This window comes from Triticum aestivum, chromosome 5D (assembly GCF_018294505.1).
Source record: "Triticum aestivum cultivar Chinese Spring chromosome 5D, IWGSC CS RefSeq v2.1, whole genome shotgun sequence".
Lineage (NCBI taxonomy): Eukaryota > Viridiplantae > Streptophyta > Magnoliopsida > Poales > Poaceae > Triticum > Triticum aestivum.
Window position 1 is genome coordinate 488,811,858 of NC_057808.1, and position 23,857 is coordinate 488,835,714.

General features: G+C 44.7%; 1 protein-coding gene across 1 annotated transcript; it reads left to right on the forward strand.

Annotated features, from left to right (window-relative positions):
- Nucleotides 1–22,672: 22,672 nt before the first annotated feature.
- Nucleotides 22,673–23,433, forward strand: LOC123125657 (protein PELPK1-like). The gene has a single exon (XM_044546121.1). The coding sequence runs from the start codon at nucleotides 22,757–22,759 to the stop codon at nucleotides 23,240–23,242; it is 486 nt and encodes a 161-aa protein (XP_044402056.1). The 5' UTR covers nucleotides 22,673–22,756; the 3' UTR covers nucleotides 23,243–23,433.
- The last annotated feature ends 424 nt before the right edge of the window (nucleotides 23,434–23,857 follow it).

The following is a 23,857-nucleotide window of genomic DNA, read 5'->3' on the forward strand; positions in this document are numbered from 1 at the left end:
GCCTAGACTCCATGTACAGGTTCTCCCAATTTCATCATCTAATGTGTGATTGGAAAACTCACGTTCAGCTGCAAGATGGTTTGGTTGAGCATATGTGGGCCCATGCTGGCAACCAATAGATCTATCTTTTTGAAAATGTATTTGAGACAATTTAATTTTTATTCGGCTTGTAAACTATAATGTATTTATTTTGGCTGTGAAACTATGCTATATTTGTTTGCTTGTGAAACTATGCAAAATGTGTGTATATTGGTTGCAAAATTACGGCAAGCTGGCCGCGCGGACAAATAGGGGTCAGCGCGTTGGGCGCACTGCCAACCCAAACTAAAAACAGGGTGAACGCCGAGCGGGCGGCCGATCTAAACGGACAAAAAAGGGACAAATCGTATGCTCATTTCGGTCGGCGCGCATTGGAGTTGCTCTTAGAGCAACTCCAACGGGGCGACCCATTTCGTCCGCCGCCGTCCGTTTGGGTCGGCGCGGACACAAATGGCGGCCCAACGCGCCGACCCAAACGGACGCGCGTTCGCTTGGCGTCCGCATGGCGACCCATTCCCGGCCCAATTTTGAGCCGGATTCGCGTCGGTGCGGACATGAGACGGACGCGCGCACGCGCGCGCCTACTCCTCTCCCCGGGCCCGCCGGTCGGTGGCAGTGATACGTCTCCAACGTATCTATAATTTTTTATTGTTCCATGCTATATTATATTCTGTTTTGTACATTAATGGGCTTTATTATGCACTTTTATATTATTTTTGGGACTAACCTAGTAACCGGAGGACGAGCCCAGAATTGCTGTTTTTGCCTATTTCAGAGTTTCGTAGAAAAAGAATATCAAACGGAGTCCAAACGGAATGAAACCTTCGGGAACGTGATTTTCGGAACGAACGTGATCCAGAGGACTTGGACCCTACGTCAAGACATCAACCAGGAAGGCATGAGGTAGGAGGGCGCGCCTACCTCCCCTGGGCGCGCCCTCCACCTCGTGGGCCCCATGTTGCTCCACCGACGTACTTCTTCCTCCTATATATACCTACGTACCCCCAAACTACCAGATACGGAGCCAAAAACCAAATTCCACCACCGCAACCTTCTGTACCCGTGAGATCCCATCTTGGGGCCTTTTCCGGAGCTCCGCCAGAGGGGGCATCGATCACGGAGGGCTTCTACATCAACACCATAGCCTCTCCGATGATGTGTGAGTAGTTTACCTCAGACCTTCGGGTCCATAGTTATTAGCTAGATGGCTTCTTCCCTCTCTTTGGATCTCAATACAAAGTTCTCCACGATTCTCGTCGAGATCTATTCGATGTAATCTTCTTTTGTGGTGTGTTTGTTGAGACCGATGAATTGTGGGTTTATGATCAAGTTTATCTATGAACAATATTTGAATCTTCTCTGAATTGTTTTAGGTATGATTGATTATCTTTGCAAGTCTCTTCGAATTATCAGTTTGGTTTGGCCTACTAGATTGATCTTTCTTGCAATGGGAGAAGTGCTTAGCTTTGGGTTCAATCTTGCGGTGTCCTTTCCCAGTGACAGTAGGGGCAGCAAGGCACGTATTGTATTGTTCCCATCGAGGATAACAAGATGGGGTTTATATCATATTGCATGAGTTTATCCCTCTACATCATGTCATTTTACTTAAAGCGTTACTCTGTTCTTATGAACTTAATACTCTAGATGCATGCTGGATAGCAGTCGATATGTGGAGTAATAGTAGTAGATGCAGGCAGGAGTCGGTCTACTTGTCGCGGACGTGATGCCTATATACACGATCATACCTAGATATTCTCATAACTATGCTCAATTCTGTCAATTTCTCAACAATAATTTGTTTACCCACCGTAATACTTATGCTCTCGAGAGAAGCCACTAGTGAAATCTATGGCCCCCGGGTCTACTTTCCATCATATTTAATCTCCCGACAACAAGATATTTCTGACGCCGTTTTATTTTGCTTTCTTTACTTTGCATCTTTAGCATAAAAATACCAAAAATATTATCTTATCATATCTATCAGATCTCACTCTCGTAAGTGACCGTGAAGGGATTGACAACCCCTTTATTGAGTTGGTTGCGAGGATTTATTTGTTTGTGTAGGTGCGAGGGACTCGTGCGTGGCCTCCTACTGGATTGATACCTTGGTTCTCAAAAACTGAGGGAAATACTTACGCTGCTTTACTGCATCACCCTTTCCTCAAGGGAAAACCAACGCAGTACTCAAGAGGTAGCAACAAGGATTTCTGGCGCTGTTGCCGGGGAGGTGTGCACCAAGTCAAGTCAAGATTTGATTTCCCGTCAACGAGCCATTTCTGGCGCCGTTGTCGGGGAGTCTACGCAAAAGTCAACATACCAAGTGCCCATCACAAATCCTTATCTCCCGCATTACATTATTTGCCATTTGCCTCTCGTTTTCCTCTCCCCCACTTCACCCTTGCCGTTTTATTCGCCCTCTCTTTTCCGCTCGCCTTCCTTTCGCCATGTTGGAATCAAAAAGGGGTGGGATTTCTCTCTCGAGTTTTAGTGCTTTGGACAATCCTGCTATCCTATCTAAACTCATAAATAAAGATACTATAGAAAAATCTGCCGAAGTTATCAATAAGAGTCTTAGTAATTTTGATGAAGATGATTCCGGAATTTTTCATTACTTACTTGATGAATCTTTGAAAGATGCTTGGGATAGGCTGTTAAGGATCCGGGCTAGCTATGTACCCCAATATCAAATTGAGGTTTACCTAAAAATCTTTTATGTTGCCCTACCTTCTTCGTTCAAACATGTCTTAGATTCTATTTTGAAGAACGTTTTCTTGAAGGGGATGCCGTAGATACCCATGAAAAGATGAAAACCATATTTGGGCACCCCATGAATGATAAGGTCGAAACCATATTTGGGCACCCCATGAATGATAAGGTCGAATCCATGAATATTTGGGCACCTCTGTTTTGCTTTCATATCAAAACGAAACTATCAAAGAAATGAAGGCTAGTTTAGATGCAAATTTCCGTAACATGCTTAATCTTTCATCTACCATTAATAGCCACGTGCTTTATCAAAATAGAAAGATTAAATCCATAGATAATAAGTTTGCTCTTTTCTTCCCGAAAACCAAAGATGGCAATACCTAGATCTATCCTTGCTTTTATGCCTAGCTAGGGGCGTTAAACGATAGCGCTTGTTGGGAGGCAACCCAATTTTATTTTTAGTTTTTTGCTTTTTGCTTCTGTTGAGGAATAAATATTTGATATAGCCTCTGGTTAGATGTGTTTTTATGTTTTAATTAGTGTTTGTGCCAAGTTAAACCTATAGGATCTTCTTGGATGATAGTTATTTGATCTTGCTGAAAATTCCAGAAACTTTCTGTTCATGAAAATAATTGTTAAAAATCACCAGAACATGATAAAATATTGATTCCAGTTGCTTCTGATCAACAAACAAATTATCTAGGTCTTCCTAGTTTTGCTGAATTTTTCGAGTTCCCGAAGTTTGCGTTAGTTACAGATTACTACAGGCTGTTCTGTTTTTGACAGATTCTGTTTTTCGTGTGTTGTTTGCTTATTTTGATGAATCTATGTCTAGTAAAATATTTTATAAACCATAGAGAAGTTGGAATACAGTAGGTTTAACACCAATATAAATAAAGAATGAGTTTATTACAGTACCTTGAAGTGGTGTTTTGTTTTCTTTCGCTAACGGAGCTCACGAGATTTTCTGTTAAGTTTTGTGTTGTGAAGTTTTCAAGTTTTGGGTAAAAGATTTGATGGATTATGGAACAAGGAGTGGCAAGAGCCTAAGCTTGGGGATGCCCATGGCACCCCAAGATAATCTAAGGACACCAAAAAGCCAAAGCTTGGGGATGCCTCGGAAGGCATCCCCTCTTTCGTCTACTTCCATCGGTAACTTTACTTGGAGCTATATTTTTATTCACCACATGATATGTGTTTTGCTTGGAGCGTCTTGTATTATTTGAGTCTTTGCTTTTTAGTTTACCACAATCATCTTTGCTGTACACACCTTTTGAGAGAGACACACATGATTCGGAATTTATTAGAATACTCTATGCGCTTCACTTATATCTTTTGAGCTATATAGTTTTTGCTCTAGTGCTTCACTTATATCTTTTAGAACACGGCGGTGGTTTTGTTTTATAGAAACTATTATTCTCTCATGCTTCACTTATATTATTTTGAGAGTCTTAAACAGCATGGTAATTTTCTTAAATTGGGAAATTGATCCTAATATGTTAGGTATTCAAGACTAGTAAAAAACTTTCTTATGAGTGTGCTGAATGCTAAGAGAAGTTTGATGCTTGATGATTGTTTTGAGATATGGAGGTAGTGATATTAAAGTTGTGCTAGTTGAGTAGTTGTGAATTTGAGAAATACTTGTGTTGAAGTTTGCAAGTCCCGTAGCATGCACGTATGGTAAACGTTATGTAACAAATTTGAAACATGAGGTGTTCTTTGATTGTCCTCCTTATGAGTGGCGGTCGGGGACGAGCGATGGTCTTTTCCTACCAATCTATCCCCCTAGGAGCATGCGCGTAGTGCTTGGTTTTTGATGACTTGTAGATTTTTGCAATAAGTATGTGAGTTCTTTATGACTAATGTTGAGTCCATGGATTATACGCACTCTTACCCTTCCATCATTGCTAGCCTCTTCGGTACCGTGCATTGCCCTTTCTCACATTGAGAGTTGGTGCAAACTTCGCCGGTGCATCCAAACCCCGTGATATGATACGCTCTTTCACACATAAACCTCCTTATATCCTCCTCAAAACAGCCACCATACCTATCTATTATGGCATTTCCATAGCCATTACGAGATATAATGCCATGCAACTTTCCACCGTTCCGTTTATCATGACACGTTCATCATTGTCATATTGCTTTGCATGATCATGTAGTTGACATCGTACTTGTGGCAAAGCCACCGTTCATAATTTTTTCATACATGTCACTCTTGATTCATTGCTATCCCGGTATACCGCCGGAGGCATTCATATAGAGTTATACTTTGTTCTAGTATCGAGTTGTAATCATTGAGTTGTAAATAAATAGAAGTGTGATGATCATCATTCATAGAGCATTGTCCCAAATAAAAAAAGAGAGAGAAAGGCCAAATAAAAAAAGAAGGCCCAAAAAAAGGGACAATGCTACTATCCTTTTTTTCACACTTGTGCTTCAAAGTAGCACCATGATCTTCATGATAGAGAGTCTCTTGTTTTGTCACTTTCATATACTAGTGGGAATTTTTCATTATAGAACTTGGCTTGTATATTCCAACAATAGGCTTCCTCAAATGCCCTAGGTCTTCATGAGCAAGCAAGTTGGATGCACACCCACTTAGTTTCTTTTGAGCTTTCATGCATTTATAGCTCTAGTGCATCCGTTGCATGGTAATCCCTACTCCTTGCATTAACATCAATCGATGGGCATCTCCATAGCTCATTGATTAGCCGCGTTGATGTGAGACTTTCTCCTTTTTTGTCTTCTCCACATAACCCCATCATTATATTCTATTCCACCCATAGTGCTATATCCATGGCTCATGCTCATGTATTGCGTGAAGGTTGAAATTTTTTGAGATTACTAAAGTATGAAACAATTGCTTGGGTTGTCATCGGGGTTGTGCCGAATGAGAGCATTCTTGTGTGACGAAAATGGAGCATGACTAAACTATATGATTTTGTAGGGATGAACTTTCTTTGGCCATGTTATTTTGAGAGGACATAATTGCTTAGTTAGTATGCTTGAAGTATTATTATTTTTATGTCAATATTAAAATTTTATCTTGAATCTTTCGGATCTGAATATTCATACCACAATTAAGAGAATTACATTGAGATTATGCCAAGTAGCATTCCACATCAAAAATTCTGTTTTTATCATTTACCTACTCGAGGACGAGCAGGAATTAAGCTTGGGGATGCTTGATACGTCTCCAACATATCTATAATTTTTTATTGTTCCATGCTATATTATATTCTGTTTGGACATTAATGGGCTTTATTAAGCAATTTTATATTATTTTTGGGACTAACCTAGTAACTGGAGGCCTAGCCTAGAATTGCTGTTTTTGCCTATTTCAGAGTTTCGCAGAAAAAGAATATCAAACGGAGTCCAAACGGAATGAAACCTTCGGGAACGTGATTTTCGGAACGAACGTGATCCAGAGGACATGGACCCTACGTCAAGACATCAACCAGGAAGGAACGAGGTAGGGGGGCGCGTCTACCCCCTGGGCGCGCCCTCCACCCTCGTGGGCCCCATGTTGCTCCACCGACGTACTTCTTCCTCCTATATATATCTACGTACCCCCAAACTACCAGATACGGAGCCAAAAACCTAATTCCACCGCCGCAACCTTCTGTACCCGTGAGATCCCATCTTGGGGCCTTTTCCAGAGCTCCGCCGGAGGGGGCATCGATCACGGAGGGCTTCTACATCAACACCATAGCCTCTCCGATGATGTGTGAGTAGTTTACCTCAGACCTTCGGGTCCATAGTTATTAGCTACATGGCTTCTTCTCTCTCTTTGGATCTCAATACTAAGTTCTCCATGATTCTCGTGGAGATCTATTCGATGTAATCTTCTTTTGCGGTGTGTTTGATGAGACCGATGAATTGTGGGTTTATGATCAAGTTTATCTATGAACAATATTTGAATCTTCTCTGAATTCTTTTATGTATGATTCATTATCTTTGCAAGTCTCTTCGAATTATCAGTTTGGTTTGGCCTACTAGATTGATCTTTCTTGCAATGGGAGAAGTGCTTAGATTTGGGTTCAATCTTGCGGTGTCCTTTCCCAGTGACAGTAGGGGCAGCAAGGCACGTATTGTATTGTTGCCATCGAGGATAACAAGATGGGGTTTATGTCATATTGCATGAGTTTATCCCTCTACATCATGTCATTTTACTTAAAGCGTTACTCTGTTCTTATGAACTTAATACTCTAGATGCATGATGGATAGCGGTTGATGTGTGGAGTAATAGTAGTAGATGCAAGCAGGAGTCGGTCTACTTGTCGCGGACGTGATGCCTATATACATGATCATACCTAGATATTCTCATAACTATGCTCAATTCCGTCAATTGCTCAACAGTAATTTGTTTACCCACCGTAATACTTATGCTCTCGAGAGAAGCCACTAGTGAAATCTATGGCCCCTGGGTCTACTTTCCATCATATTTAATCTCCTGACAACAAGCTATTTCTGACGCCGTTTTATTTTGCTTTCTTTACTTTGCATCTTTATCATAAAAATACCAAAAATATTATCTTATCATATCTATCAGATCTCACTCTCGTAAGTGACCATGAAGGGATTGACAATCCCTTTATTGCGTTGGTTGCGAGGATTTATTTGTTTGTGTAGGTGCAAGGGACTCGTGCATGGCCTCCTACTGGATTGATACCTTGGTTCTCAGAAACTGAGGGAAATACTTACGCTGCTTTACTGCATCACCCTTTCCTCTTCAAGGGAAAACCAATGCAGTACTCAAGAGGTAGTAGGCAGCCACCACCATTTCCCCCAAAACCCTCCTGCCCGCGCGCTCCCGTCCCACACCCGCCATGGACGACGCCGCCGGCCTCACCTCCCTCGCCTCGTCCGGCGCCGCCGCCCCCTCCGGGAAAGGCAAGCCTCGTGCCCCGCGCAAGACCGCCGTCGCGATCAAGCCAAAGAAGCCGCTGACGCCCGAACAGCGGGCAAGGGAGTCGACCAAGAGGAAGGTCCGGAGGCATGCCGCGGACGCGAGGGATGAGGCCGCCGCGCAGGCCTCCATCGTCGCCGCCGTGCAGCAGGAGGTCACGAACGCCCGCGTCGCGGCGGCAACGAGGGAGGCGCTCTACATGCTAGGGTTAAACCCTGGCCAGCACGACCTCATCCAAGCCGCCGTCGCCGCGGCCAGCACCGGCTCGTCGGCGTTTCCTCGGATGGTGCTGCCCGACTCGCCCCGCGCGTCGGCTTGCAACCCGGTGCCCGACTTCCACATCTACCCGCAGGCCTCCCGCCTCTCCGGGGAGTACTCGCCCGACGTGAGCGTGGTCGCGCCTTCCACGCTCGCGCCCGCACCCATCGACCTCAACGCCACCCCGGTGGCAGGTGGCTCATCATTCGGTGGCGCGAGGAAACGCGCGCGGCAGACGCCGGCCAGCGTGCTCCTGGACGCCCGCAACCTGTTCGACGGAATGCCGTCTGCCGTCGACGAGGACTACATTGAGAACCTCATCTTCGAGGGCAATGCGCCGGCCGCTGGCTACGATCCCGACGAGACACAAAGCCAGGACGGCCGCGTGGCGTTCACGCCGGCCGCTGGCTATGATCCCGATCAGGCGGCCTTCATGCGTGATCAGGTCGGCATCGACCTGGACGGCTTCCCACTCGACCACGAGTTCCCGAACGACTATGGGCTAGAGGAAGAGGACGAGTGCGACTTCGAAGCGGAGCCTTTGTTCGAGGACGAGCTCGCCGACCAAGCCGCTGGTCCTAAGCCGAAGCGCAAGAGCAAGCGCACGAAGGCATACACGGCGGCCGAGGAGAAGCTTCTTTGCGAGTGTTGGCGAGACATTGGACAAGACCCCAAGACGGGCGCCGAGCAAAAGCATTCAACCTTTGGGAATCGTGTCCACCGAGAGTTTCATGAGCGTAAGAAGTTTCCGCCTTACCAATTTGTGAGCACGCGCGGGTGGGTGTCCATTTCCAAGCGATGGAGGGTGATCCAACTAGAGTGCAACAAGTTTTGCGCCACTCTTGAGAGCGTCAAGGCCCGCCCTGTGAGCGGCATCGGCATGCAAGACATGGTATGCTAGCAAGCCGCCCTCCTTTGTGTCATCAAGTTCATGCTTGCGTGTTCATTTGCATATCAATTGCCCATATGCTTGCATGGAAACATTTTGTAGGCATTTCAAGCTTTGGAGGCATTCAAGGTTCAACACAATGGCAAGTGCTTCAACCTCTCCCATTGCTTTTGGGTCATCAAGGATGAGGAGAAGTTCAAGGCGCAATATGCCGCACTCAAGTCGCATGGGGGGAAGCAAGCCGTTGTGGATGTTGGGGACGGCGAGCCGGCACGGCCGCGGGGGAAGACCAACTCCAAGAAGGAGGACAAGCGGGATGCGGAATCCAACGCCTTGATCGCAAGCGTGGAGGGCATGATGAACAAGAAGGACTCAAGGGAGCAGGAGCGCCGGCGTTTCAAGGCGGAGCAAATGGACGCTTTCATGGATATCCAAAGGAGGAGGCTTGAGATGGACGCAGAGAAGCAAGCCAAGATGTTCGAGCTGGAGGCGGAGAAGCAAGCCAAGATGCTAGAGATCGAGGCCGCCAACGCCAAGACCAAGGCGAAAGAAGTGGCTCTCACGAGCATGATGACCAGGGTGGAGATCATGAAGGTGGATCTCAACACCGTGTCGCCAAGGAAGAGGTTGTGGTTCGAGAAGATGCAGGCCGACATGCTCAAGTTTGACGATGAGTGATCTATGGCGGCGAGCGCAATCTTTTTTGTATGCCGGCAGGTGTGCTGGCATGACCACGGGAGCCGCGATGGCGTGGTCGAACTCAAGTCTCACCCTTTTTTGTGTGCTGGCATGTGTGCCGGTCGGCTGGCGAGTGCGCCAGCTTGAACTGTGGTGATATTTTCTGAAGCCAACATTGTATGCCGACGCTGGCATGGTGCCGTCATGAGACATGGTCGCTGGCATGATCGGCTGCAGACCTTTTTTTCAAAAAGTTGAGTGCGGACATGAAATGGGTCGGCGCGTTGGGCGCACTGCCGACCCAAATGGAAAGCTGGGCAGACGTCGGGCGGGCGGCCGACCCAAACGGACAAAAAGTGGACAAATATGCCGTCCGTTTGGGTCGGCCTGTTGGAGTTGCTCTTACTGTGTTTTGCCATGGGAATCCTGGTTTTCTTCCTGGGGTTGAATTATTTTTCTGCTCCCTTAGTTCGGTTCATATTCATTCTCTACATGTAAAAATAATACATTTTGTGCGGTCTCCTTGTCCTTGTTGCCCTACAAAGCAGACCAGACCGCCCCAACCCCAGTCCCAGCCTTGCTTCACACTACCACCCTCCACTCTTGTCTCTCTTCCTCGTCTTCTCTACCGCTAGCTTCAATGGGGCCGGAGCTGGTTCTTGGTGCACCTCCCACGCCGCCGCTGAGCGGGGCTAGTGGCGAACTTCCTGACGGCCAAGTATGTATATATAGACTTAATTGCACAGAAGTACCACAATTGGGGGCATCACATGCAGATTGGTACCACGATTGCTAATTTTTGCGTGTCAGTACCAACATTGGTCCAGGTTTTTGCAAAAAAGGCTAAAAGTGTGTTTTATACGTATTGACGCTGTATCCGACAGCTCGGGCCCACCCGTCAGGTGCCATGCTGGCCAATCGGCGCGTGCCCGCGCGCTGACTAGGACGAGCCGCACTCCAACCCGGTCTGGTCGCACCGGTTCGCCCCCACCGCACCATTCCCCTCCCCTCCTCCTCGACTCGAACCCTAGTCCATGGCGTCGGCGACTCCGGCAGGCGGCGGCGAGGGCGTCATCGGCGGCGGTGACCTACCGTTTTGGCCGCCTAGCGGCCTAGCTGGCGTCGACGACGATGGAGGCGACGACTCCAGCTCCGCATACTCGAGCGACGAGGAGGAGGAGTTGCTGTTACTCTCAATGGAGCAGCGGCTGCGGTTGGCACAACTGTGGGTGGCGAACCCTAGCAGCAGCCATGAGTTGACGCATGGACTCGGCGGCGTGCTGTACGTATCCTTCTCCTCCTCCTCTGATTTATCCAATTGGGGATTTTTAGGGTTTGTTCATCTCCAGTTGGGGATTAGGGTTTGTTCATCTTCTGTGAGCACTGTAGGACAATTACAGTAACCTAGTAACCTAGTGTAGTGCACTATCAAAGTAGTTCAATTACATTAACAATTTGGGATTAGGGTTCGAGTAATTACAGTAGTTCAATTACAGTAACAATTCATGTTCTGTCTTCTGTAATAGTAATAGTAAATTTGAGACTTATAGGAAAGTTAATACAAATTTTTCCTGTATTGTACTGTTGCTCTCCAAATTTAGAGTTATGGTAATGAATACATGAAATTGAATTTTTTCTGTAGTTTGGATGAAGACATTTGGCAAGTAAGGATCCATTTTGATGCGAGAGAACCATTGGAGATGAAGCTTTGTAGTTCAGATATTACTTATCTAAATTTGGTTGAAGTGATGGAAACCCAAGGATTTAATGCATATGATTGTTTGTATCACATTGAAAATCCATCTTTAGGAGAGAAAGGGCTGGATTTGGTAGACAGTCATGCAGAATTACAGATGATAAAGAGGAAGCTCCAGGACAAATTGGAGATTAATTTGCTAGTTAGGGCTTGTGCACCCCTTGATAGAGATTTTGAGTTGCAGCAATGTGAAAGGCCAGATTTGTCCACTATTGTGTACCAAGAGCCTGTTGTTTATGATCTGAGTGAGCCTCATGTCTTAGCTGTTGATCAGCAAGGAGTAGTTTTTGAGAGTCAATGTAGCAGCTCTAGCACACCCCATCCTCCTGGTGTTTGCACACAAGAAAGCAAGAATGCAAATGCCAAGTTGAAAGCTGTTTTGGAAGAAGAAGAAGAGGGATATCAAGGATATGAGGTATATGAGGACAATGATGCTTCTGCCTCTGATGAGGATGGTCAAATTGGAAGTAATCCTAATTATATGTGTGATGATGAAAATGTAGAGGTGGAAGAGGGGAAGAGACAGAGAGAGTTAGAAGTACAAGAGGAAGAATCAGATGATGAGCTATCAGAGGAGGAACCAGTGCTGCATTATGAGGGTGACACTGAAGTTGAGGACCCATTTGTGGTAAGAGGAAGATAGGACTTTTGAAGAAGAAGAAGAAGAAAATATAGTTGTACCTATAAAGAAGCAGAAGCTGCCAGTTAGAAGAGGACCAACTACTAGGTCACATTGCAGTAAGCTACCAGAGGTTGAACCTGATTTCAGGCCATCATCAGATGAAGAAGAGAAGGGGTTGTTGAGGGAGAGTGATGATGATGGTTTTCAACCACTCTCATTTGTCCTACCAAAGAAAAGGAAGAGTAGGGCAAAGAAAAGGCCTGCTAAGAAGTGGTACAATGAGAAAATGGAGCAACCACATGAAAAACTATGTCTAAAGTTGTGTTTTAGGGATCAGCATCAATTCAGAGATGCTTTGTTGAATTTGCACATCACTCAGGCCAGGAATTTCAAGTATCACAGGAATTCAGATCAGAGGATAATTGTTGAGTGTACAGATAAACAATGCCAGTTCTTTATGGTGGCAGCAGTTATAGAAGGGGAGAAAACCTTTGTAATTAAGAAGATGAGACTAGAGCACACTTGCCCTAGTACTACTGAGACCACAAGGGTTAGTGCTAAGTGGCTAGCACAGAAATATGAGCATCTCTTCAGATCTGATATAACTACTGGTATTCAGACTATAATTGAAGCATGCATGGAAAAATATGGTGTAGATGTGCCCAAGTGCATGGCATATAGGGAAAAGAACATAGCTATTGAAGCTGTGTTAGGAGATCACAAGAAGCAATATCCTAGGCTTAAAGACTATGCTCAGACTGTCATGGACACAAACCCTGGGAGCAGAGTAATAGTCACTACTGTTACTCCAGTACCAACTGCAAAAATACCCCACCCAGGCCCAAGATTCCATGCCATGTTCTTTTGCATGAATGGAGCAAGGGAGGGGTTTCTCAATGGGTGTAGGCCATTCATTGGTTAGTTCCTGAACCTTGTGCACCATTTACATATTGTATAGTACTACATATTGTTTCTCACTTGAATGTATTTAATGTTTGGAAATGTTGATTATGCAGGTGTTGATGGATGCTTCATTAAGCTCACTACAGGTGCTCAACTCCTTGCTGCCACTGGTAGAGATGGCAACAACAACATATATCCACTGGCATTTGGCATAGTTGGACAAGAGGACACACCTAGTTGGTGTTGGTTTCTACACCAACTGCAAATTTGCCTAGGGGGAGAAGTGGGCAAGTTTGGACCTTATACTATAATGTCAGATAGACAAAAGGTATGTGTTTTGCAAGTTTACATAGCTTAGGTTCATTCTGTTTTGCACAAGTGTTTACAGTAGCTTAGAGTTTCATTGGTGCATATTTCTTTAGCTTGTAGCTTAGACTTGTTAAATTGTTTGTGTCAGGGGTTACTGAATGCAGTGAATGTTGTGTTTCCAAATTGCAACCAAAGATTTTGCCTTAGACATTTATATGCAAATTTTCAAAATGCTGGGTTTAGGGGTGAAGATCTTAAGAAGTGCATGGATAATGCTAGCTATGCCTACAATGAACACAAATTTAATATTGCAATGAATAATCTTAGAGCTGAAAGTGAGGAAGCTTGGGAGTGGCTTACTGCAACACCAAAAAAACATGGGCAAGGCATGCATTTGACACAAACTGCAAGACTGACTTGGTAGTGAACAACTTGTCTGAGGTGTTCAACAAGTACATTCTAGATGTTAGGAGAAAACCTATATGGACAATGTGTGATGGGATAAAAGATAAGCAGATGGTGAGGTGGCACAGGAACAGAGAGAGTGGAAAGGCAGCAAGATGGGAGATAACACCTCATTACAGTGAGAAGCTAGAGGTTGAGAAGGAGAGGGCCAGATACTGCAAGCCAATACAGGCAGGGGTCAACTTATGGCAAGTTACAAGTGGGCCGCAAACACATGTTGTCAACCTGGACCTTGAGACTTGTGGATGCAGGAAGTGGGACCTTAGTGGCATACCCTTGCAACCATGCCATCTCTGCAATAAACAAGGCTAAAAGAAAACTAGAGGATTATGTCAGCAAATTCTTCAAGAAAGATTTTTATGTTGCAGCTTATGAACCAATGACCTTTCCTGTGCCTGGTGAGCATGATTGGATAAGGACCCCTGGTCCAGACATAGAACCACCTGCATTCAAAATCAAGCGAGGAAGAAGGAAAGAAAAGAGGATCAAGGGCAAATTTGAAGTACCAAAGCCAAAAGACACTTCAAGAATGGGGACCATAACATGTGGCAATTGTGGTCTCCAAGGGCATAGGTACACAAACTGTCTTAAACAGTTGAAGCCTGAGCTAGCTTTGAGGAAGAATAAACATGTGGTAATAATTTTTCACCTTGAAATATACTAATTTTTCCTTTCTTGTACATTTCTTTCTAGTATTATTAACTGTTTTTCCTTTTCTTTGCAAGGCTACTCCAAGTAACTCACAGCCAAGAGCTGCTGGTCCTTCTACTACAACAACAGCAAGACAAGCAAGAGCTACTGCTTCTGCTCCTACACCACCATCATCTGGAAGAAGAGGAGCTGGCAGAGGAAGAGCTCCTGCAACTACTACACCACCACCATCTGGAAGAGGAGCTGGCAGAGGAAGAGTTGTCACTGGAGCTGGAAGAGGTGCTCCAAGGCCATTCACTGCCCCCAGGCAATATGCTGCCCCAACTTTTGCTGACATTCCTACTGATGGTACACACACTAGATGGATGTCCTACTTCACTGCTAGCAGAGGTATAGGAAGAGGAGCCATGTAATTTGAAATGATGTGGTGTTATCTTGGTTGAACTTGATGCTGATGTAGATGTGTTGTTGCCACTTGATGAATATTTTGGCACAATCCAGTACTGGTTGTTGTAATGTTAAACTTGAGGTGTTGCTGTTGATGTTGCTACTGGAGTCTTGATGTTTCTACTGGAGTCTTGCTGTTGAGAGTACTCTGCTGTTGAATATGTACACACACTGTCTTTATGTATGTGTTGCCAGTGCTAGTGCCTGAATTATGGTTGTCTGTTGGCACAATCCAGTACCAATATTTGCAAAGGAGTACCACATTTGGTGGTACTTGTTGCAAGTCAGTACCAATACTGGTGCTAGATGTTGCATGTCAGTACCAGTACTGGGGCATCACATAACATGCAGTACCACATTTGGGGATTCTGACAGGTGGGACCGATACCTCTCCTACTATTAATGTGTGACAGCACAAGCTTGTGTCGAGCGGCGAGTGGGGAACGAAACTAGGGTTCGTCCACGCGGTCTCCATTTGGAGCGCAGCGAAGGAGAGATCTGAGCGTGGAGGCGCTGACTGGGGCACCTGCGGCGGATAGAGAGATGTCGTGGTCGTCCAGTGCCGGGTCTGCTCCCGGATTCCGTCGAGCTGCAGGAAGGAAAGGGGAGGAGTCGCGCTCGCCGGTGCGCTACCGCGAGAACCCAATGGCGTACGAGCCTCAAGTGATGTGCCATTGCTCAACTGCGAGGAAGGCGCCAAGATGGATCTCCTGGAGCAGGCTGAACCCTGGTAGAAGGTACTACAGCTGCGTGGATGCTCTGGTGAGTGTGGTTTTTTGCCTAATTTTCCTCCTTTTTCTTCTGTGCAATAGTATGTGAAATGATATATATTTGGAAATTTTTTTGTGCATCTTAATAGCACGGTGGCTATGGATTTGTGCAATGGCATGATGATCCATTGCCCAAACTTTGGAGTGAGCTCATTGGGGATCTGCGTGATGAAGTCTGGAGGCTTAAAGGTGCAACTGTTGCTCGATCTGAAGATCAATTTCCAATGCTAACTCCCAGTGAAGATGATGGCACAAGGGAGGCCATGGTTCTGTCTCTGCAAGCTCAAGTCAGAGAGAAGAATGCAGAGATTGCTGGGATTAGGGCCAAATTTCACAATGTGTTGTTTCTTTTCACTATATTTGTGCTTGGCTTAGTTGCAGGCAAGATCTTAAGTTAGTTAGTTGGTTTAGTTGGTTTAGAGCAACCAAATGCAATGTACTGTCCTCAAGTTGAAGCCAAGTTGCTCTTGTTTAGTTAGTTGGTTGGTTTAGTTGGTTTAGGTGCTCTAGTTTAAGCCAAGTTGTCTTTTGTACTGTTGCTTTAGTTGCTCTAAATGCAATGCACTGTTGGTTTAGTTGCTCTTGCTTAATATGTAATGGATTAGTGAAGTTATCTTCTGATGCAATGAGATTGAGTCAGTCTTGATCCTCTTTTATTTTGTATGACATGAGTGGTTTGCTGCAACATTGTCATAATGTATCATCATCAACATATCCATCTACATAATTAGCATATCCATCTAGCAATCATATAATTTTTTTGCAGACATGGCACTACAAAATAAGAAACTGATCCATGTCTACCAATCATAGCACACATTAGTTACTGGAGTTCAACTCATTATAGCCATACATAACCATTGTTCACAATACATAGAGGAGTTCAACTTCAAATGCATAGTTCATCCTTTTCTCACAAAAGGATGAATAACATAACTACTACATACATACACAGCCATAGTTCACAATTAGTACAAGCATACAGTACACAACCTTTGTTCCTAGATCCTAGGTCATTACACAACCATCATTCCCAAAAGGTCAGCAATGCCACTAATCTCATTTTCATCTTCTTCACTTCTCCAAGATGGCCTGAATCCCCTTGAACTTCTCCTTCAGCTTTTCATTTCCCATCATGAGCTCAGCATTTTGAAACTCTAACTGCCACTTCTCTTGAATATGCTTTTACTTGTCCTTAAGCAGATCAACAACCTGAAGCTTCAACTCTAGCTTCTCTTGGGTGAGCTTCTCCTGACACTTTGTTAGCTCTGCATTCTTCAGCTCCAAATTCATCCTAGCTTCAGTAAGCACTTGCTTCTCTTTCATTTTGTTCAACTTCAAGTTCTGAATGACTGTTGCTTGAGCTCTTGTCAAGTTGACCAGCAGTTCATACTTCCGAGAAAGTTTCTGGGTCTCTTCATCTTTTTTTGCCATCTCAGTTGCCATCTTTGCATTCATATCATCAATCAGTTCTTTTCTTACCTCCTGCTGATATGTAATGTCAGACTGCAGATATCTGAAATCAACCACCCTTTCCTCCTGGAAATTCATAAGCTCATGCACATCATGGACTAGCTTGTCATAGTTGGCCTCTAGCTTGTTCTTCTCTTCTGTCAGATGGTGGATAGTGAAAGAACTTTCAAGATTGTCATTCACCCTAGCACTTTTGGCATCTTCAACCATTGCCCATAGCTTCAACAATGCATTCTGCATTGTTGGGGGCCACTGGTGATCAACCCATTCAACAAAACCACAATTGCTACCTTCCTAAAAAAACAACAACAACACCAACAGAGTTCATACAGCAAGTAGTTACACAAGATCACTGCAATTTCCAACAAGAATATCTAAATTTAGCATCAGAACACTACATTTAACAAGAGGAGCAGCCACTTGAGTAGCTGCCTGACTAGGTTAGTTACTCTAGTGGTACTTACTCTAGCTGACTGACTAAAATTTCAGTATTTTCAGCAACTAGTACTCTGAAAAGCTAATTAATCTGAACTCTGCAACTGGTACTCCAAGCAGGCGGTGTTCATATCAAGGAGTGTTCAACCATTTTTAAACATATGGTCAATTCAAAAATGTTCACAGCAAGCAGAGTACTCCAGCAAGCAAAATATACTCATGCTTGACCAAAATAAGCTACTCTAGTACCACTATGAACCAAAATGACTATGCCATTGTACTCCAGTTCAATATGCCACTGACAAACTAAGAAAAAAAATAACTATGCCTACAATCCATATCGGCTGTGCACATGCTAAAAACCTCCTGCCTGTGTCTGTTCCTTCAAAGGCAACAAGCCTCTCAGATGCCATGCCGTGCTTCTCACATGGGGACATCAAATCCAGCTCAAGCCCCTTGTAATCTGGATCTTCAAGGCTGAAAGGGACCTGCAAAAGCTCACATAAGGACATTGGCCAAATCAAAACCTACCTAAATCAACCAAATCAAGAACCCCCAAATCTGAAACCCTAACCCTAAACTCACTGTACTGACCTGGTTGAGCCCGTCGGTGGAGGAGGAAGAGTGCATGTACGGGAGGCTAGACTGGTCGTCGCTGCTTTCGTCCTCCAAACCATGGCGTCGGCGGGGCGGGGCGGCGGTCGGCAGTCGGGACGCGGGCGGCGACGACAAAGGGAACGAGTCGAGGAGGAGGGGAGGGGAATGGTGCGGTGGGGGACGAACCGGTGCGACCGGACCGGGTTGGAGAGCGGCTCGTCCTAGTCAGCGCGTGGGCACGCGCCGATTGGCCAGCGTGGCACCGGATGGGTGGGCCCGAGCTGTCGGATACAGCGTCAATACGTATAAAACACACTTTTAGCCTTTTTTGCAAAACCTGAACCAATGTTGGTACTGACACGCAAAAATTAGCAATCGTGATACTAATCTGCATGTGATGCCCCAATTGTGGTACTTCTGTGCAATTAACTCGTATATATAACCTCTGCCAATTTATTTCTCTCCTTTCTTGTGAGGGATATGTACATACATAGCATCAACAATCTCTTGCCCCTCATGTTTCTGCTTGTTCTTCCACCTGCGGCGCTCAGGCACAGGCAGATGCGGTGTCATCCAACGGCCAGGCTCGGGTCATACACATGCACAACTTGCTGGTAATTTTTCATTTCGATAGATCTCTTGCCCCTACTGTTTCTTGTTCGGATCTCCGAAGTCTGAACATTTCCCCTTGCGCTGATGAACGTGCGCGCAGCACGGCAATGGCGGAGGCGCCTCAGTTAACATTTGAGAAAGCATAGGCTTTCCTACACCCCCTTATCTTGCCATTCATTTTTACATCGCGATTCGTACGAGTAATTTTTGTCTTTTTTGTTTCTCCTAAATAGAACAACATATGAACTTGAAACTTTGTAGGACAACAAAACATTCTAACTAGAATTTGGGAAAAAACTTTCAGATTTTTTCATGGATCATATATACAAAAAAATAATGTTTTTTACTAAAAAAATCTCATTTTGTATATTTATGTCCGACAAAAAAATCTGAATTTTTTTCTCATATTTTAGTAAGAATGTTTTGTTGTCCTGCAAAGTTTAAGGTTCATATGTCGTTTTGTTTTGAAGGAACAAAAAAAAGAAAAATTTGTGTTGGAAGTTAATTGTGTCGTACGGATCTCAAAGCGGTATTGAAAGGTATGGATAAGAGATGTCCAGAAACCTGTGCTTTATAAATCCGCGTTCATTTTGGGGTTGCTCTGTAACAAGTACTAGTCGCTTGAACTCGTGTTTGGTTCAGCTTCGGCAGCGTGCGGTGGTGAACGCTTCTTGGTGTGTGTTTGTTGGTCCAGAAATCCCAAGACTGCCTGTGGATTAGTGTTTCCTTTTGTCTCGCTAGGCATAGTCAATGTTGTTGTCCATGTTTTATCAGCTCAAGTTTACTAGACTTTCGTGTCAAATTTTAGATATTTTATTTTCGGGTTTCTTCTCTCTCTCTCTCTAGACGCCTCTCTCTCTTATACGCGAGAAAAGATCGTCGAATAACACTCGTCACGCTTATCTCTACACTGTTTTTCTTCTTCGAAAAGCCTGAGGCGGATGTCATTTCCCTTCCGTGTCCCATCCACTCCATGGTAGAGTACTCTCAACACATGGCGTCAGACGAGAAAGGCTGCAGCTAGTGCCAACTCCTCACCCGAACGCTGCAACGCATCCCCATTGTTTTTTTTCCTTTCTTTCCTCTTAGAGGGTAAGACCAGTGCCAGTACTTCAATTTTTTCTTAGAAAATGTTATTATGTTTGTGTGTGTAAGTAAGGATACACACAAGTACTGTACACCATGTATTTAAATTTATAGTAGAGTGCAACAATTGCACTATTATATTCTTATTTTTTGCATATTAGAAAAGTGCAATTCCAGTGCAAACTTGTGTGCAAGCCCCATTTTACTACTGTATTCTCATTCTTGCATACTATAAAAAGTGCAATTTATTTTTAAATTGTATGCCAATTTTACCATTATTTTATTATTTCCCTCCTTTCTTCCTAGCGGGTAAGACAAATGCTAGTACTCCATATTTTCTTGGAAAATATTATTATTATCATTATGCGTGTAACAAAGTATACATGCAAGTACCATGCAACATTTGTTTAAATTACATTAGAGTGCGAAAATTGCACTATTATATGCTTACTTTTTGCATATTAAAAAAAGTGTAATTTCAGTCCAAACTTGTGTGCGTTTTTTTTCTTTTTATCTTTTTAAAGGGTTCCAATCTTCCCTATAACACTTTATTATTTTTATTTTATTTTAATTGTTTTGTTTATTTTTTCTTAAATGGTATCATTCTTTCCTAGAAAACTTTATTTTTTTGTTTTAGTTTACTTTTAGTTATATCTTATTTTATTCATTTCTTTAAGGGACCATAATACTAATATTATTTCACTATTATATGTTTATTCTTGCATATTATAAAAAGCACAACTTATGTGTACATTGTGTGCAACTTTTGTCTTTTTAAAACTTTTTTTTAAAGGGTCATACCAATGCCACTAACTCATTATTGTGCACATTGACTAGCCGCTCTAACAGTTGGGAAAACATGATGCCACTGTAGAACGACAACAATGGCCCATGTGCAACGGTCATTCTAACCCATTGAACACGAACACCGAAATCACTAATTGAGGAGTACTCAATGCAAAGATCACTCACACCTTCCAAGTTGCAATAAGTGGTGCGCTGCATGTGCGTCAATTGTCGCAACCTGGGAGTTATCCCTTTCTTTTGTAGATCCGTTTATTTACAACGTTTTATCTCTTAAACCATGCGTCCAAATCTCGAACCGTTTCACCGTTGGATTCCTCGCGTCGAGATCTTCAAAACTAGATCCCATATTGATAGGTTTTGACAAACTTTTTCAAGAAAAAACCGGATGAAAAAACCGAACCGGGTGTACGGGTTTTTTCCCTTTTCGAAAGAGGCACGCCCGTGCCTCTCGCGAAATCACAACCGTACGTAGAAGCAAAACCGTGCCTCTCGCGAAAGGAAAAAAAACGCATTTTTTTCGTTTCCGAGGAGGCACGGCCGTGCCTCTCGCGGAAACAAAACTGTTCCTCTCGCGAAAAAACCCAGAAAACGCGTTACTTTTCCGTTTCCGAGAGGCACGGTCGTGCCTCTCGCAGAAGCACAACCGTGCCTCTCGCGGAAGCAAAACCGTGCCTCTCTCGGAAGGGATAAAAACAGAAAACACTTTTTTTTCGTTTCTGAGAGAGGCACCGTTGTGCCTCCTACGAAAGCACAATCGTGCCTCTCGCGGAAGCAAAACCGTGGCTTTCGCGGAAGCGAAAAAACAGAAAACTCTTTTATTTTTCTGTTTCCGAGAGGCACGGCCGTGCCTCTCGCGGAAGCACAACCATGCCTCTCGCGGAAACAAAACCGTTCCTCTCGCGAAAAAAATCAAGAAAACGCGTTATTTTTCCGTTTCCAAGAGGCGCGGCCGTGCCTCTCGCGAAAGCACAACCGTGCCTCTCGCGGAAGTAAAACCGTGCCTCTCTCGGAAGGGATAAAAATAGAAAACGCGTTTTTTTCGTTTCTAGGAGAGGCACAAAAGCACAACCGTGCCTCTCGCGGAAGCAAAACCGTGCCTCTCGCGGAAGGAAAAAACAGAAAACTCTTATTTTTTTGTTTCCGAGAGGCAAGGCCGTGACTCTCGTGAAAGCACAACCGTGCCTCTCGCGGAAGCAAAACCGTGCCTCTCATGAAAGAAAAAAAACAAAAAACACGTTTTTTTTCATTCCAAGAGGCACGGCCGTGACTCTGGCGGAAGCAAAACCGTGCTTCTCGCGAACAAAAAGAAAACAGGTTTTTCTGCGCACAATTTTTTATTGATTTTTTTGGTTCAAAAGTTAAGGAAGACCGGTGGAAAGCCGAAACGTAAAAAAACCGAAAAAGCCGTTTAAGAAGCTGAAAACACGTGCGAAAAATAAAAAAACAAATCTGAAGGGAGCGCGCCCAGAGCGCGTCACGTGGCGGGCGGCTGAGAGCGCGCCAAATGACGCTGATCGTTGTGAGGCTCCCGAAGGAGCGCTCGTTAACTAGCTGCTCCCCACAAACACCAAGGGTGCTTCTTCTCGTTCATGGGCCACAGTCCGGGATGATCGCGTCAGTTTTTTTTTGGCATGGTAGTGCGTGTCTCATTTACTCAAAGTACAAGCCACCTAAACAAGACTAATCAAAACATAGCCTTCAAATATAAAAAATCATGTAGAAAATTCAGCCGCGTAAATGCATGGGTCACCGCTTGTTTTTATTTTATATAAGCAAACTGGTTGTTTCTGAGGTGACCCAATCGGCCAATCCTGATGAATGGACCGGCTCACTTTGATGTTTGGATCACCACTTGTAACGGGGACAGAGGGTGTGACGCTGAGACAAGCACAAAGAAGTACGACACACGGCGGCGGAGCTCCGGGCGAAATCAGAAGATAAGCTTGTAGAGCCGTTGACGCGCAGGAACCGCCGGGTGTAAAGGAGCAGAAAATTGGAGCCATGCACCACCAGCTCCACACCAATACGGAGAAAATTCGAGCCATGCAGGTGCATCCACTTTCCGGTCTTCCTCGGCTGATCGAACAAACATTTCCCTTCTGTTGTTGAAACACGGCACTTCGATTACCAACCGTAGCTAGACTACTAGAGAAACACGTGTTGGCCACTACAATGTGAGTCTGGCCAACAACCGATCTAAATTCCTTGGTTAAGGGCTATATATTGCCTGGTATTGACCCATGTTCATGCATCCCAACTCGCAACAGAGCAAGAGCAGCCTTGCAATCAACGCACTACGCTAAACAATCTCAAAGAAACTAGTACTAGCTAGCACTGAGCAATGGCTTCCAATGCGAGCTTGTTGGCGGTGATCATGGCGTGCACACTCCTCGGAGGCCACACGTGCCACGGCGCACGCCACTTGGCCGACACCACCCCGGCGGCTGCCCCACCCGCTGCGGCTGCTGTCCCTGGCCTCCCGGCCCTGCCTACCATGCCGACCCTGCCACCGATGCCGGCTGTGCCAACGGTTCCGGCCGTGACAGTGCCAGCAATGCCGCCGGTGCCCACGGTGATCGTGCCGCAGGTGACACTGCCTCCTATGCCTGCTGTTCCTTCCGTGCCCAAGGTGACCATGCCTCCGATGCCATCCATCATCATGCCCAAGGTGACCATGGCGCCGATGCCTGCTGTCGTTGTGCCCAAGGTGACGGTGCCAACGATGCCCGCCATTCCTTCCATGCCCAAGCTGACACTGCCGCCGATGCCTTCTATCCCAACCGTCAACGTGCCTATGCCGTTCCTGGCGCCGCCTCCATCAGCATAGGTGTGCCATGTGCATGGCGTTGCATTGACGGTGTTGCGCTCAGCGCTCTTCGTGTTTGATCCAGTGCTAGATCACTAGCCTGCTCCTGTGTGAAATATTTGTGTTCGCGTTGTATGTTTTGCATTTCAAGTATCAAATGTCAGTTAGTGACTTTTAGGGTTGTCCCAGTACATATGCAGTATTTCTATGTATTTAATGTTGTATTTATATTCTATCACTGTTATATTGGAGGGATAAAAAACTTCAAGATTCGTGGAACGTGTATTTCACATCAATAACCTGCAACAAAAACATCTTCACACTCTTATGTAATTTTGACGGTGGCGCGCTCTTCATGTTTGATCCAGTCGCTAGATCACTCAGTTGCTTTTATGTGAAGTATTTGTGTTCACGTTGTATATTTTGCATTTCAAGTGTCATGTGCCATTTAGCGTGTCTCGATATTCAAGGGTTGTCCCAGTAGGTATGCGGTATTTCTATGTATTTACATGATATATTTACATTGTATCATCGTTAAATTTTAGAGATAAGAAACTTCATGATTCACAGAAGGTGTATTACATATCAGCACACTGCAATTAAACTATCTTCACACTCCTATAATATCCAAAGTGT